This window comes from Thamnophis elegans, chromosome 9, assembly GCF_009769535.1.
Source record: "Thamnophis elegans isolate rThaEle1 chromosome 9, rThaEle1.pri, whole genome shotgun sequence".
NCBI lineage: Eukaryota > Metazoa > Chordata > Lepidosauria > Squamata > Colubridae > Thamnophis > Thamnophis elegans.
This window is the reverse complement of record NC_045549.1, coordinates 21,893,981-21,910,299: the sequence shown is the minus strand read 5'-3', so window position 1 is coordinate 21,910,299 and position 16,319 is coordinate 21,893,981. Positions and strand designations below refer to the sequence as shown.

The 16,319-nt window shown below is 41.9% G+C and overlaps 1 protein-coding gene across 1 annotated transcript in view; it reads left to right on the top strand.

Moving 5' to 3' along the window:
- Nucleotides 1–16,319, top strand: part of MANBA (mannosidase beta) — a 64,400-nt gene that overhangs the window by 23,778 nt on the left and 24,303 nt on the right. Inside the window, 4 exon segments of the mRNA XM_032224213.1 lie at nt 4,708–4,883; nt 11,674–11,784; nt 13,740–13,891; nt 14,674–14,791. Of these exon segments, the coding sequence (XP_032080104.1) occupies nt 4,708–4,883; nt 11,674–11,784; nt 13,740–13,891; nt 14,674–14,791 (557 nt within the window).

Sequence of the window (16,319 nt, the reverse complement as noted above, 5' to 3'; positions counted from 1 at the left end):
GAGCATGGGAAACAGTGGTTTTTTTTGATACTTTAAAACCTAAGAAAACTATAGGTGGTCCTCGACTTACAACAATTTGTTTAGTGACCGTTTGAAATTAAAACGGTTCTGGAAAAAAAATGACTTATGACTATTTTCCACATTTACGACCATTGCAGCATCCCTGTGGTCACACGATCAAATTCAGAAGGTTGGCAACTGACTCATATTTATGACCATTGCAGTGCCCCAGGGTCACATGATCCCCTTCTGGGACCTTCTGACTAGCAAAGTCAAAGGGGAAGCCAGATTCACTTTCCCCCTGTCTGACTAATTCAACAACTGCAGTCACTTAACAAATATAGCAGAAAAGGTCGTAAAACTCTTGCTTAGCAACATAAATTTGGGGCTCAATTGTGGTTGTAAGTCGAGGACTACCTGTAATGGCCTTTCTTGTTCATGAAACTTTGACTGAAAATAGGCCTCTGTAGTCATAGTCATGAATGTCAAATGAACATTGAATTTTTAGCTAGCCTAGAACAGTGTTGGCGAACCTTTTTGTAAAGGCGTGCCAAAATTGTGTGCACATGAGCTATTGCGTACACGCATGCATGCCCACACCACAATTCTATGCGCCCCATCTACCTGTGCATTCATGCGTGGCCCCTGCCCCACAGTGGGGGAGTTTTTGTCCTCCCCAGACTCTGGAGGCTTTCTGAAGCCTGGGGAGGACGAAAAGGCCTTCCCCGGCTCCCCAGAGGCCCTCCATCCGGAAGCTGGAAATGGATCATTTCTGAACTTCTCATTGGCCCGTTGGATCCATTTTTCACCCTCCCCAGGCTTCAGGAGAGCCTCTGGAGCCTGGGGAGGCAAAAAACGGCCCAAAAAGCAAACTGGAAGTTCATTCTTGAACTTCCAGAGGACGAAAACAGCCTTCCGCACCCTCTGGAAGGCTGAAAATCACCTGGCCAGCACACGCATGTGTGCTGGAGCTGACATAGGGCATTGCCTCGTGTGACCTCAGATATGGCTCTGCGTGCCACCTGTGGCAGGCGTGCCATAGATTCACCCTCACGGGCCTAGAATCTTTTTGTGTTTCTATAAAAAAAGCCAATGTTTTAGTGATCTGTCTTCAGTTGTGTGCTTACCTCTTTTTCCAGAATATAAAATTGATTTTATGAAGGGTTTCCAGTAATTATTTTTGGATAATTCTTCTTAGATTCATAAATTGTATTGTATCACAAACTTTGAACATTGCCTGTTCTCCTTGTTTTCACTTAACAGCCTTCTTGCTCTCCCTATATTAACTGCTATTGCTATCCTTCATTTCTAGCTTGTCTATTATGGACCTTCTATCAAATTACTTCCTGTGCTTTGAACAGATGTTGTCTTTCTTTCTTTCTTTCTTTGCTTGTCAGCTCATTGCCCAATTTCCTGAAAGTTCCTTTTCTTGGCTGTGCATGTTCTATGAAGGCTTTCCTGAATAAAGGCTTATGATGAAAGTGTGTTAAGCTGGATACAAAGGTTATCCAAAGTGCAAGACCAGCACATGAATCAGTATTTAATGTATCTAGAATCGGCTGTAAAAATGAGATATTACTACATGTAATCAGGGAGGAGTACTCTTAGAATCCAGAATATTGAAATGAAAACAAAAAATATTTTTTTATAGGTGCTCTCCATATCTAAATGCTGTTTTAGGGGTGAAGATAGGTTTCCTGCATTAAGCATGGAAAGAGTTTGTATTTCTGATAGACTGCCTACTACTCTTCCATTTGACTTTTAAAAGTGATTCTTATTATTACTGAGCTGTGGTGGTGCAGTGGTTAGAATGCAGTATTGCAGGCTAATTCAGCTCACTGCTAGGAGTTTGATCCTGGTCAGCTCAAGGTTGACACACTCTTCCATACTTCCGAGGTAGGTAAAAGGAAGGCCCACCATTGCGGGAAGCAATATGCTGACTGTAAGCCGCTTAGAGAGGGCTGTGAAGCACTATGAAGCGGCATATAAGTCTAAATGCTATTGCTATTATTTTAAAATACATAAATCAGAGATTATCATGTTGCAAAGCAGAGTGCTGGTTCCAAGGCTCTTGGGGGCCTTCTCTGAAAATACAGGAAGTGGTGGTACATCCTTTGCTGAAAGTTGGTCTTAATGTGCTTAGAAGACCAAGATAAGGTGGTTAGTTGATCAGGAGAGAAACAGCAGGGAACAATCTCACCAGTTGGCCTTCTGGCTTCGCTTACAAAAGAAACCATTTTGTGAGCAGGCAACTTCCCTTTTCTCTATGGTGGCGGTTTTTTGTGGCAGCATCTGCAAGCTGCTCTCAAAATCCTAAAATGTTTCTGGTCACACTGCTGTTAAGTAGTGTTGTCAAAGATTTGTCTTTGAAATTCTGGGCAGATGCTATTGAATGTAACTGAGGTTGGTGACCGATAGACAAACTCAGTTTAAAGCAGTTTATTAAAGCAAAATTAGAGCTGGTTGTAGAATAATATCTCTGGGGAAGAATTCAAGGCTCCATCTTCCTACAAGTTTATATGTTTTATTATTTTGAGGGGATAAGGTCAAGGTAAAGGTTCCCCTCGCACATATATGCTAGTCGTTCCCGACTCTAGGGGGCGGTGCCCATATCTGTTTCAAAGCCGAAGAGCCAGCGCTGTCCAAAGACGTCTCCATGATCATGTGGCTGGCATGACTTAATGCCGAAGGCGCATGGAACGCTGTTACCTTCCAACCCATGAAGGTTCCTATTTTTCTACTTGCATTTTTACATGCTTTTGAATTTTTAGGTTGGCAGAAGCTGGGACAAGTAATGGGAGCTCACTCCATTACACGGCACTAGGGATTCGAACCACCAAGCTGCCGAACTTTCTGATCGACAAGCTCAGTGTCTTATCCACTGAGCCACCGTGTTTGTGGAGGGGGGGATACATTTTAGTTAATTATACTAGTGGGTAATATTGTCTTAAAGTAGAACTACAAAATATGATATGGGAGGGTCAGAGAGAAGGTTCATAAATATTTTACTTAAAAATACTTTGAATATATTTTTTTTCTGAAAAAAGGTATTCCATTGAAGTTTTTTGTAGCATAAGAAGCACCAGGTTAGAAATAAAAACAAATTAAAACTGACTGGGTTTTGAAAGGAAAATTGTTACTTTTCAAGCATGTAGAAAAAGTCTTAAGTGTCTTTTTAACAGTTTTACTAACTGTGGGGAGTCCATCCCTTGGTGCTGCCCTCTATTTGATATGGTGACCTCTTAGATCATCCCTTCTTGAGATGGTAGAGCATTCATAATTTAGCTGTGTCCTAGGCTTTTGGGAGAAGAGAGGACAAATTATAGCATAACTTGTTTATCTTGCATTACTTTTTCTATTGATGTTCAATCTGTGCCTTTCTCAAACAGAAGCTGCTGAGATTAATGTAGACCAGGGGTGTCAAACTCAAGGCCTGCAGGCGGGAACCGGCCCCTGGGGTGCTTACATCTGGCCCCCGGGGCTACCCTGGAAACAGCAAAGGACCGACCCACGGTGCCTCTTGTCAGAGAAAGCGGGTTCCCAATCTCCATTTTCGGCTGCGACGGCCTCCTGCAACTCTCTGCCAGCAAAAGCTCCATTTTTGCTGGCAGAGCAGGAGATTGGGGGTGCGCTCTACTGGCAGAGCACTCAGTCCGCCACAGGCACTCCTGACACGAGTGACGTCAAGTTGGCATGCCTACCCCAGTCCCTCAAGGTCAAACACAACCCTGATGTGGCCCTCACTGAAATCAAGTTTGACACCCTGATGTAGACCATCATTCTGAATATCTGAGTTTCCCCCCAGATTTGATTTCCAATAGTTTATAGCATAAGCAAAGGTGTGAGGATAGTTTATCTTTAATAGGATCAGGCTTCCTACTCTGTTCTTCTTCAGAGCCACCAAGTTGCTTCCTGTCACTGATGGCCACTGCATCTTTCAGTTCAGTGGTGGGCTATTCTTACCATCGCTACCGGTACGCTGATCGGGGTCTGTCCGTGCATGAGCCTGACGTATGCTGTGCATGCTCGTGATGTGCGCTGTGCATGCATGCGCAATCCACTGCCTCTGCGACACACAGCTGCTTGTTGGGACATGCACAGGCACCTCACGCTGTGCATATGCGCAGTGTGCATTTTGGCATAAAAACAACCTATAGAGTGCGGGTGGGCAGGTGGGCCAAACGAGCCACTGTACCAGTATGCTCTCAGCTGCTCCCGGCCACTACTGTAACAGCCGTACCAGGCTGTACCCGCAACAACCCACCACTGCTTCAGTTGCAAATTAGGTATAGAATTTTAAAAGGCTGCTTCTGTGCTGCTATAACTATAATAGTCTTGATGCAGCATTTATCTTCTATGTCTCAATCTATTATTCCTGGTCAATGGATGAGCATCTTGGGTGCATGGATCTAATTTTCTAATACTCGAAGAGGGAAGTCAGTGGCAGTGGCTGATCATTTTGTTCTGACTTTACCTGTTTATTATTGGAGTGTGGCCATTGCCAGGTATTGAAAGGCAAAGTGTATCTTAACTAAGAAAAAGATGTGCACCTCACCTGCAGTCCCCATCCCCAATTGGGCATGATGGTCCATCACTCCTAGAGAATACCAGATCAGGAAGACCATTTTGATGTAATAGAGTACGTAAAAGAAGCATCGTATTTCATGTCTGCCAGCAACCAACCTTCTTGTTTTTATTTTTGTCCAGAGCAAAATATTCATCAGTGGCACCTTCAGATAGAGTCAAAGTTTGATGTTGTCAGCAAAAAGCCAATTGCTGGATTTGTGGCTGTGGACATTCCTGAGCTGAGGATCCAGCAGATGTTCACTGGGAAACTTCTTCCTGGAGAAGGCACTATTGTGTTGCTCGTAAATGTCAGCAAGGTGAGGACCACATCTGTTGCATGTGGAGAGTTTTCTTCTGCGTGAAAATCAGTGCACCATTTGGTGCATATTGGAAAACCATGTCAGCAAGCACAATCTAGACAAATGTTAACTGATTTTATACCGAATTTTCAGCGTGATTTTAATCCTTCCGTTGATTTTAAAGCGTTAGTTGAGAACGAAGTAGGACTTTTCCATTTTGAAATTCTTGCTTCTGTGTTTGCCTGGGAAAATATAGTTTGACCAAGAATCTAGATCAGGGGTATTAAACTCAAGGTCCGGGGGCCGGATTTGGCCCACGGGGTACTTTGATATGGCCCATGGGGCCACCCTAGAAACAGCAAAGGACCAGTGCCTCTGCCAGTGAAAACAGAGCTCGGGAGTTTGTTTTCACCAGCAGAGCGCTAAGGCCACCACAGGTGCCCCGGACACAAGTGATGTCAAGCTAGCCAGCCCCCCCTGCTCCCTCCCCAAGTCAAACACAACCCTGATGCATCCCTCAATGAAATTGAGTTACCTTTGGTCTAGGTGATCAAAGAATGGCTATTGCCAAGTAGTTATAATTGGTGTTTATTGTTCTAATACAGTACCTCATTTTGTACCTAGGACATTGCATTCTTTTCTGTGCTTGATGCAAAAATCCCTGCTTACATTTCACACGATAGCCAGATACTAGGAGGCACGGTAAACTATGGTTGGGTTCAGTGTATTGATTCTCCTGACTTAGTTTGTATCCCAGCCACCTTTGTAGTAGCTTGCTCCTTTTCGATGTATTGACATAATAGAAGCAAACCTTGACACTACAGCATTCTGATCATTACTGAGTCACGGTGGCGCAGTGGTTAAAATGCAGTACTGCAAGATCCTTCTGCTGACTGCTTGCAATTTGACAGATCAAATCTCGCCAGGCTCAGGGTTGACTCAGCCTTCCATCCTCCCGAGGTGGGTAAAATGAGGACCCAAATACTTGGGAGCAATATTAACCCCTTAAAAGAGGGCTGTAAAGCACTGTGAAGTGGCATGCAAATCTAAGTGCTATTGCTATTGCTATTACTGGGCCAAGATAGCCTCTCTCTTTCTCCACCTTGTATCCTGATTTTAGCTTTCTACTCTCCCAAGAGGAGGGCATGAAAAAAAAGATGAAGCAACAGAATATACTGCAGCTGGAATGGACCTACTTTGTAGTTCTTCCACTCTCCTCTTACGCCCACAGGCCAACCAGGAAAATAAACCACATAAAACCCCCTCCGCTTGAATCCTACATGGCTTTGTATTACTTAATATGATTTCTTTAGTCACAATTTAATCTACACGTTGACTGTCAGATGAGCCTTCATGAAGGCTTGCAGAATAGGACAAACCAATTTGCTTCGGAAGTTCCATTTGAGAGAACAGATTTTAAACCATTCAGCAGCATTAGCAGATTAGCCCTATGATTATAATAACACATTTGTTGTTCCATTATAATAACACATTTGTTGCTCATCAGCCCCATCTTCCCTGATACCTTGTTTGCATCCCTTGCTGTGATGAAGCACTCAGAAATGAAATGTATATAGCGTATAAAATCTGTACCTGCAGTTGATGTTGCTCTGTGGATTTGACATACCGTATATACTCGAGTATAGGCCGACCCGAATATAAGCCGAGGCACCTAATTTTACCACAAAAAACTGGAAAAGTTATTGACTCGAGTATAAGCCTAGGGTGGGAAATGCAGCAGCTACCGGTAAATTTCAAAAGTAAAAATAGATACCAATAATGTTTTTGAATATTTATTTCAAAGAAAAACAGTAAACTAGCGGTGTATTCAATGAAATACTTCACTCACCTCATGATGCTGATGTCCCGCTGTGATGATGATGTCCCGTGCAGCCGCGGGAGCGATGTCCCGCCTCCTATGACACACGGCACAGTGATTCCTATCATTGGATCACTGTACCAGAGGAGGTGGGACATCGCTATGTGGCTGCTTGCCATAACAAGGAGGAGGTGGGACATCGTTGCAGAGCGGCAGGAGGGGGAGGAAGGGGAATCGTAAGACAGCCCTGCATTACATTAGAACGTGAGGAGGGGGGATGGTGCGGTGCGCGCTGCGCGGCAAACTGACACAGAGGGAGGGGAAACTCACAGGGGCACTGGGCCATTCACGAGTGTCACCCAGCGGCATGGCCCCGCCCCTTTTTCTCCTCCATTTTGGGCAAATTTTTCACTGACTCGAGTATAAGCCGAGGCGGCTTTTTTCAGCCCAAAAAGTGGGCTGAAAAACTAGGCTTATACTCGAGTATATACAGTATTAAACCACAGGACACATTTTTTTAAAAAAAGCAACTACAATTTATTCCTGGGAAGGGTGCTAATGACAAGGTTGCTGAAACCGTTTGAGGACCTCCAAAATGATATAAATTTCTCTTCCGCCCCCCTCACTTCTTACCCAAGTTGAGTGCATTTGGTGTTTTCCAGCAAAGGAATAGCAAATAGATGAATGAGGATGTGACATCACTAACAGCCAATGGCTGTGCTTCTATGCCATTCTCTATTTTATGCTGCAGAATGAAAGAGGCACATTAGTAATGCTTTGTGCTCTCTGCTAATAATTCATGTTACCCTTGGATGCTTCCTGCTTGAGGTAATCCCAGATAATGAAGGTAAAGCATTAGTGGCTTTACGATGTAATGCCTTGGTAATAGGCAAAACAAACTGGATGGTTTAAACGTTTCTTCTCTAGTTGTTGTATGTGAAATATCCAGACTATTGATCATTCACTTGTTCAACATCTGTTCATTTAAAATGTTCAGGCACATCTCTTAACTTTTTCAGGGTTAAAATTTTGCATCAGGATTTACTTTACATAAAAGAGGCAAACACTTCTGCATAAAACAAACAATTGTATTAAATAGAATAGAATAGAATAAAATAGAATTCTTTATTGGCCAAGTTTGATTGGACACACAAAGAATTTGTCTTTGGTGTATATGCTCTCAGTGTACACGAGAAAAAAATACATTCATCAAGAATAAAAAGATACATCAATCAAGAATAAAAAGAATAAAAAGAGAGTCAGGGTTACTAATAAGCTATCAAATCGTATTAGGAAACTAATAAAAACTATAAATTGAAAGATATAAGCAACATAGTTGTAGTAAGAATTGGCCTAATTAATTTACGAGCCTCGAGACAAGGTTCAAAAAACCCCCATTCATTTATTAGGACTAACATCTTGGCACGGACCTCTGTGGAGCCAAAACTGAATCCACTTAATGGCATCTGAACTTTACCCCTGTGTCCCCTCCCCTCTGGTTGAGGTCATTAATCACATTCTCCAACAGGATGTTATGGCAGGGTTCAGGACATGCGCATTCACATCCCAGTACAGAAATATGAGACTTTTACTCTTGCCAAAGTATGCATGACATTTTTCCCCGCTCTTCAAGTTGATAGTAGTCATGGAAACGCTTTAGACGTTGCCTGGTATAATATAGTTTGACCAAAAATCTAGATCAGGGGTATCAAACTCAAGGCCTGGGGGCCGGATCTGACCCATGGGCTACTTTGATCTGGTCTGTGGAGCCACCCTAGAAACAGCAAAGGACCAGTCCGCAATGCCTCTGCCAGTGAAAACAGAGCTCAGGAGCTTGTTTTCACCAGCAGAGCGCTAAGGCCACCACAGGTACCCCGGACACGAGTGATGTCAAGGTTGTTGATGTTGTTATTATTATTATTATTATTATTTGGTTAATCTTTGGTGAGATTCACAGCCTTTGGGGCTGGTTGGTAGCTCAACAGTTCAAGTCCTAACCAAGGACCTAGGAACTGTTAAGGTAACGTCGAAGGATATAAGCTGTTCCAAGTACAGTGGTTTTTTTGTAGAATCAGAATGTTCAAGTCTGATAAATTTAAAATTTCCAAATAGCGAGGTAGCCCTTTGGGTATTGCTCCAAAGGCTCCAATTACAATCGGGACAACACACAATTTCCTTTTTCCACTATTATTATAGCAAATATGGGTTGGGCTGAGAGAGAATAACTGGTCCAAAGTCACCTGGCTGGCTTTCATACCTAAGGGAGGCCTAGAATTCGCAGTCTCCTGCTACCTAGGCTGGCACCTTAACGAATACCAACCTATCCCTATCATATTCCTCCTTCAAATTCTCTGAACCCTACGTCACCATTCTAAAATTATTCCAGATGGCAACTGTTGAGGCAGGATGGAGCAGCGGAGGAAGAAAAACATGTATGATGTTTGGGTGCATTCTTCTTTGATACTAATATACATTTCCAGATCCTCAGCATGGAGCGTATTATTCATAGTGCCAGGTGATCAAAAAAGAGACAATTAAACTGGGCTTAAATGCTATTACAGTACTTGAAAAGGAACTTACTCCCTGAGACTAGCTCAGGTTTAAGAGTTGCTGGAAGAAACATGAAAGCAATAAGCTTTTTTCCCTCATCTCCCAGTGGACCCTATATCAGTTTATTTGTTTCTGTTGCCTTTAGCAGCAGGTAGTCAACAATTGGTACTCAGTGAATCATTTGCTAGCAGACAATAGTTTATGACTGGTCCTAATGCCACCTTCAGAGATTTTTTATCACAGGTCAGCTGGCTGCACTGATCACCTAGTTCACAGGTATCAAATTCAAGGCCCGCGGCCCAGATGCAGCCCAAGGGGTGGTTAGATCTGGCCCCTGGAAACAGCGAAGGACCAGCCTGCGGTGAGTCTGCCAGCAAAAATGGAACTCATGAAGGCCATATGTGGCCCTCCCGAACTCCGTTTTCGACTGCGACAGCCTCCTGCAGCCCTCTGCCAGTGAAAATGGAGCTCGTGAGGGCTGCACACTATCCTCCCGGGCTCTGTTTTCGTAGAGTTCTAGCAAAACAAACTACTAGCAAATAGCAATAGCAATAGCAGTTAGACTTATATACCGCTTCATAGGGCTTTCAGCCCTCTCTAAGCAGTTTACAGAGTCAGCATATCGCCCCCAATAATCCGGGTCCTCATTTCACCCACCTCGGAAGGATGGAAGGCTGAGTCAGCCCTGAGCCGGTGAGATTTGAACCGCTGAACTGCTGATCTAGCCGTCAGCTGAAGTGGCATTTGATCACATGAGTGACATCAAACTGACCACGCCCCCCTCACCCCTCTCAAGGTCAAACACAACCCTGATGCGGCCCTCAATGAAATCTTGTTTGACACCCCTGACCTAGTTTAAGGCAAGCATTTTTGGGCAATGTTTTTGTTGCTGTAGAATAGGGATTTTTTCACTCTGCTTTATACCGAGAAAGCATACTGTTAGAGGTGCCAACTATACCCACATCTGATTATTTATTTTAAGGAATGCAGGAAACAGTTATTAAGTGGTGTCAGGTTGACTTGTACTGGGCATATACACTGACACTGAGTTTCTTCCTTTGCCTCACAAATCATTTTTTGGATTGGTTTAATGAGGCTAATCACTTTGTAACTCTTAGAATATTTGAAATAGGTTCTGAATGCTACAATGAACATTCTATGCCTTGTAAAGATAATATCTGCTCTGTATGTTGACTTGGATTTCATTTTCTAAAATGGAAGTAAATAATGGTCACTGATCATGTAAGATTTTGATGGAGGAAATTTTGAACTGATCATGAGCATGTGTTTTAGATTATGGTCTTGTACCTTTTTTTATATGTAACTAGCTGTTAACCCTGTGTTGCCTGGGTATCTGTTACCCCAATCCTGTATTAGATATTCACAAATGTCCGGACCAAGTGTAATTTCTAATGTTGGATTTCCCCCCTTACCAGAGGGAGCCCCCTTGTGGAGTACTGTGAAGCTGTTACAGGGCTGGGTTTCAACCGGTTCGCACCGGTCCCTGCGATCCGGTTGGTCGCCGAACCCGGAAGTAAGTAACTTCCGGGAACGGCGAAGCCCCCCCCCCGCGCCCGCGCGCGCCCGCACACCCGCGCCCGCTCCTTACCCGTTTTTTTTGAATTTCGCGCTTTCCACGCATGCGCAGAACACCTGCGCGATCCTCCAGGAGCAGCTGGAGCATCGCGCAGACGCTAATACGCATGCGCGCGCCGCGTGCGTGCGTGAGGACGCCGCCGGCCTCGTTCCAACCGATCCGGTTGGAACGGGGCGAGAAACCCACCCCTGAGCTGTTACCATGGCAATTCCATTGTGCTGTACAGTAGAAGCCATTTTAAAGCAGTATAGTAGAAGCCATTTTAAGGCACAACAGGCTGTATCTTAATATAACACCCCCCCAAGGGGTGTTAAGAGTGTCTTACCCCCACAGTATTTGTTTCCAGAGAGTAAGTCATCTGTGTACCAAGTTGGTTGGAATTGCTTGAGGTGTTCCAGAGTTATTCTGGAACATACCCACACGCAGCCATAGATAGATATTTAAATGGATGTAAAGCAATAGTTTTTTAGTATATGAAATCTGACTAAAATGGAATTCTTATATCACTAATCTCTAGCACAGATAATTGGGTTGTCTGGAAGAGTTGCTTTGTCATATTGTTAGCTCTTAGTCTATGATTCAAGGAATATTTAAGGGTGCTGTTTGTTCAAGGAGCAGTCCTTTATGCCAGTGTTTCTCAACCTTGGCAACTTGAAGATGTCCGGACTTCAACTCCCAGAATTCCCCAGCCAGCATTCGCTGGCTGGGGAATTCTGGGAGTTGAAGTCCAGACATCTTCAAGTTGCCAAGGTTGAAAAACACTGCTCTATGCGTTAAATGAAGTTCTGTTCAGGTTTTCATCATAACATATTTCTTTCTTTGCCTGGGGTGGGTTTATAAAGAGTGTGCCAGTGGAACTTTGGTGGCCATCTGGACATGGAAATCAGCCTGGATACAACATGACAGCAATGTTCGTAATGCAGGAAGAATACAAGATCATAAAACATTGGAAGGTATGTGAGATCTTCTTCTTAGCAATACATATGACATACAATTGTTTCTTTCATAGCCTTTGTGACTTGACTCATAGATTGCACTATATTAATAATCAAAGAATTACTACATCTTGCAAGATTTTGGCACGTATAATGTTGAAGTGGATGAGTAGAGTCTGAACTGTACCCCCGACCCCACCCTTTCTCAATGATACACACATTAACATATTGTCCGGTGTTGCTTAAATATTTGTGTCTATTTTAATATTTTCATTTTGCAGCCTACCTGTGTTAAGGATAAGGTTGTGAATTGATGGCTACATTTGATCTTAGATTCCCCATCTGTCTATCAATATCAGCAGAGTCCTTGAAAGGAAGGAGAAAGCAAATGGATTTCTTCTTCCTGGTGCAAGATCTGACATTTTGGGGGGTTCTGGAAATTCATCACTTTGCTTCTTGCAGAACATTTGATGAGGCTAATAACTTGGTCAGTGAAAAAATCATGCAGGTCTCTTGAATGCCTCTGTGGGGCATAAAGAAATGGTGGAAGGCTGCTTATAACAGAATAACAGAGTCGGAAGGAACCTTGGAGGTCTTCTAGTCCAACCCCCTGCTCAGGCAGGAAACCCTATTACCACTTCAGGAAAATGGTTGTCCAATCTCTTCTTTAAAACATCCTGTGTTGGAGCATTCACAACTTCTGGAGACAAATTGTTCTACCTATTAATTGTTCTAACTGTCAGGAAATTCCTTCTTAGTTCTAGGTTGCTTCTCTCCTTAATTAGTTTCCACCCGTTGCTTCTTGACTCCCTCTTCTTTGTGGCAGCCCCTGAGATATTGGAACACTGCTATCATGTCACCCTCAGTTCTTCTTTTCATTAAACTAAACACCAGGTTACCCACTAAGAATGTGGTCTTTGAAAACATTGCATGCAACTACTGGAATATCTCTAGAAATGGTCTCATGATATTATTTTTTACATTTAATGTTCTTTGGTGTTATTTATTGCCAGTTTGTGCAATAATATTACTGGAAAAGCAAGGACAGATGATTAAAAATATTATAAAATGATTGTTTCACTATTGCTGTTCTGATTGGCAGCATCTTGTCATCATGGAGTGATTTATTTCTACAATAGAGAAGTAATACTTTTGTTACTATGTGTGTGTTTGGGTCTTTATTATTGAATGGTTAGACTTTGGGGATGGGTCGTAGCTGTAGGGAACAGTCTCCCCCAAATTAAGTTTCCTTTTCAAGCCATTGCCCTCCTGATACATTGGACATTCATTCTCATCACATACAGCCAATGGCTATGCCGGCTGGGTATTATGGGAATGGTAGATCAACCCACCTGGAAGGAAAAGGCTCTTGCAGAAGGCTGTAATTCAGAAACTCACTGTATAATGAATTGGGATAATATCAAATTTACCCAGCTGCTCCTTTAAAGTTGCCAACAAAAACTTTAGGTTCTTTTTTACATAGCTGAACTGTTTCTCTCCCCCCCCCCCCTTTAATTGTAATTTGAATCAGAAACAGTGTCTGGAGAAAAAAAATTGTGATCCTTTTAAATCTGTCCTAAGATTTCTGTAGTTTCTCTGTGTATGCAGTCTGATTATAGTAAATACTTTCTTTAGTTAGTTGATTCATTAAATTACCCTGAATTTACATTACATTACCACAAATTACACTGTAAACAAACTGCATGGGTGTTCATAGCAAAAACATATTTTTTTGTTGAAAAAGAATTGGGATTCAAGCAGAAATCTTAGAATTCTCTAGCAGTGTCTAGTTTTAGGTTCCATTTCCAATGGATTCCAATTTAATCCAACCTCGTGTCTTTCTTATTTTAAGAATTATTGCAATAAGGTTACAATATATTTCACATGGTGGTTTTGGGGAGGAGAATATCCAAATCATACATCTTTAATGTAAAGATTTTTCTCAAATATGTACAAATTTTCATTTTCCTCAGGTTTATTTTCGGACAGTAGAACTGATAGAGGAACCTATTCCTGATTCACCTGGTTTGAGTTTTTATTTCAGAATAAATGGACGGCCCATTTTTATGAAAGGCTCTAACTGGATTCCGGCTGATTCTTTTCCTGACAAAGTGAACTCGAAAATGTGAGTTTGAACAAATGTTTTTTAGATGTTCGCTGTAGGAAATTTGTCTATAGAGGCTTCTACTTGATTGAAGGTTGGAGAATTTTGAAACAGTTTCGAAACAGTTGTGTGGAAATGTTAATATTTCTTTCCAATGGAAGATAAGTAATTCTGCCGTTCTAGAAATAAAATATATTACAGAGTTCTTAAAGGAGAAGGAGCACATTAAACAAAAGATCTTTTGAAAGTACTGGGAATTAAGCAATAGGTTACCCCCCCCCCCCAATTTTAATGCTACTCTTTGAAAGAGGAATGAAAATAGCAGCTTGCAAAGGTTAATTTTATTATTAGTCTATGGCAACAGCAAGAAAATATGTCTGTGGAGATCTGAGTCATTCAGAGCATAGTTGTAACAAAAGTGCTTTTTCAAAAGGCAACTTTGAAGATGTTTTGCCTCTCATTCAAGAAGCTTCTTCAGTTCTTCTTCAGTTTTTGAGTTCAGAATTGAAGAAGCTTCTTGGATGAGAAGCAAAACATCTTCAAAGAAAAACAAAGTCAAGTTGCCTTTTGAAAATGTTAGATTGGTAGCATCTTTGGGACAATCCAGAAAATATGATAGCCAAGTTTCTTTCCTTCAGTTCCGTGCTGCTCAGGGAAAATAATTCAGTGCCCAAATATAAAAAGCAAGGTCACCATTGAATTATGTGCATGCTTTCAATTGAAATATTTGCTACTTCCTTATGTTTTTCTACAGGGTAGCATTTGCGGCTCAGTGAGATTGAACTCTCGCTTCTTTTTGATAGGTTACGGCTCTTATTGCAGTCAACAGTTGATGCCAATATGAATATACTTCGAGTTTGGGGAGGAGGCCTGTATGAGCAAGATGAATTCTATGAGATCTGTGATGAACTAGGAATCATGGTAAATCCCCCAAACCACCAATTTGTTAGCAGCAACTGACTTCAAATGTAGTAGCCCAAATATTATATAGTAACCCAAATATACTGCATCCAGTTTTGGTTGCCACGATGTAAAAAAGATGTGGAGACTCTAGAAAGAGTGCAGAGAAAAGCAACAAAGGGGACTGGAGGCTAAAACATATAAAGAACGGTTGCTGGAATTGGGTATATTCAGCTTCATGAAAAGAAGGACCAGGGGAGACATGATAACAGTGTTTCGATATCTCAGGGGCTGCCACAAAGAAGAGGGAGTCAAGCTATTCTCCAAAGTACTTGAAGGCAGGACAAGAAGTAATGGGTGGAAATCAAGGAAAGAAGCAACCTAGAACTAAGGAGAAATTTTCTGATAGAACAATTAATCAGTGGAACAACTTGCATCCAGAAGTTGTGAATGCTCCAACACTGGATGTTTTTAAGAAGAGATTGGATAACCAGAGGTGTAGGGTTTCCTGCCTAGGCAGTGGGTTGGACTAGAAGACCTTCCAACTCTGTAATTCTGTATTCTGTATTCTCTAAATTAAGTGTAGCCTTTGGCTGCACAATAGTTGTCCATTCCTGTAGTAAAACCACAGGTAACAGCTTAAACCGGAGGATGGAAGGTGAATTCTACTGGAACAGATTTAAAATCTAGCACTGTGTGTCTAATGCACCAGTGTAGGAATGCTTAGCCAGATTAAACAGTCTACTTTTCTCCTGTACAGCAGTTTGTGAATATGCTGAAGAAACAGAACCCCTGGTGCTTTTAGTTAACTGAATCTACGCTCATGTGGGAAAGATTGCACACTTCAACAGTTCATAAGTCTCTCCACTCTGGAAAATGCAAAAGAAATAAAACCAAAAGTAACTGAGTAAAAAAAATGCAGAAGTAAGAGAATGAGGAACTGTTCATGTTTCCTGTTTAGTTTCCGTCTTGTTGGTACCTGTATTGTTACTAAATGCTCACTATGATGGTTCTTTTGACTTTTGAGATATATTAATAGCAATAGCCCTTAGACTTATATACTGCTTCACAATGCCTTACAGCACTCTCTAAGCAGTTTACAAAGTCAGCATATTGCCTCCAACAGTCTGGGTCCCCATTTGACCGACCTCGGAAAGATAGAACGCTGAGTCAACCTTGAGCCTGGTGTGACTCGAACTGCCAAATTAAATTAAGACGAATAGAAGAGAATACAAATAACCTATTAAATCTTTGGTGCTCTTTATGTCTGTATTCTACTCAATTGCTTGTTGAGGAAAAAACCATGTTTCCTTTTTGTATTCAGGCTAAAGACTATGATGGTTGTAGGATGTTTGACAACAATTAAGCCATCATTTTTTCATCATTACTTTATATTACTCTATGTAGCTTTTTCCACTTTATAATGCTAATGAATCCCCTAATTAATCCAATTTTGTTGGGCTACAACAAACCTTTATTGTACTTTTATTATATCTTATATACTGCAAAGCTGGAGTGCAAGCTCTATATTCAGAGGGGTTCCACCACA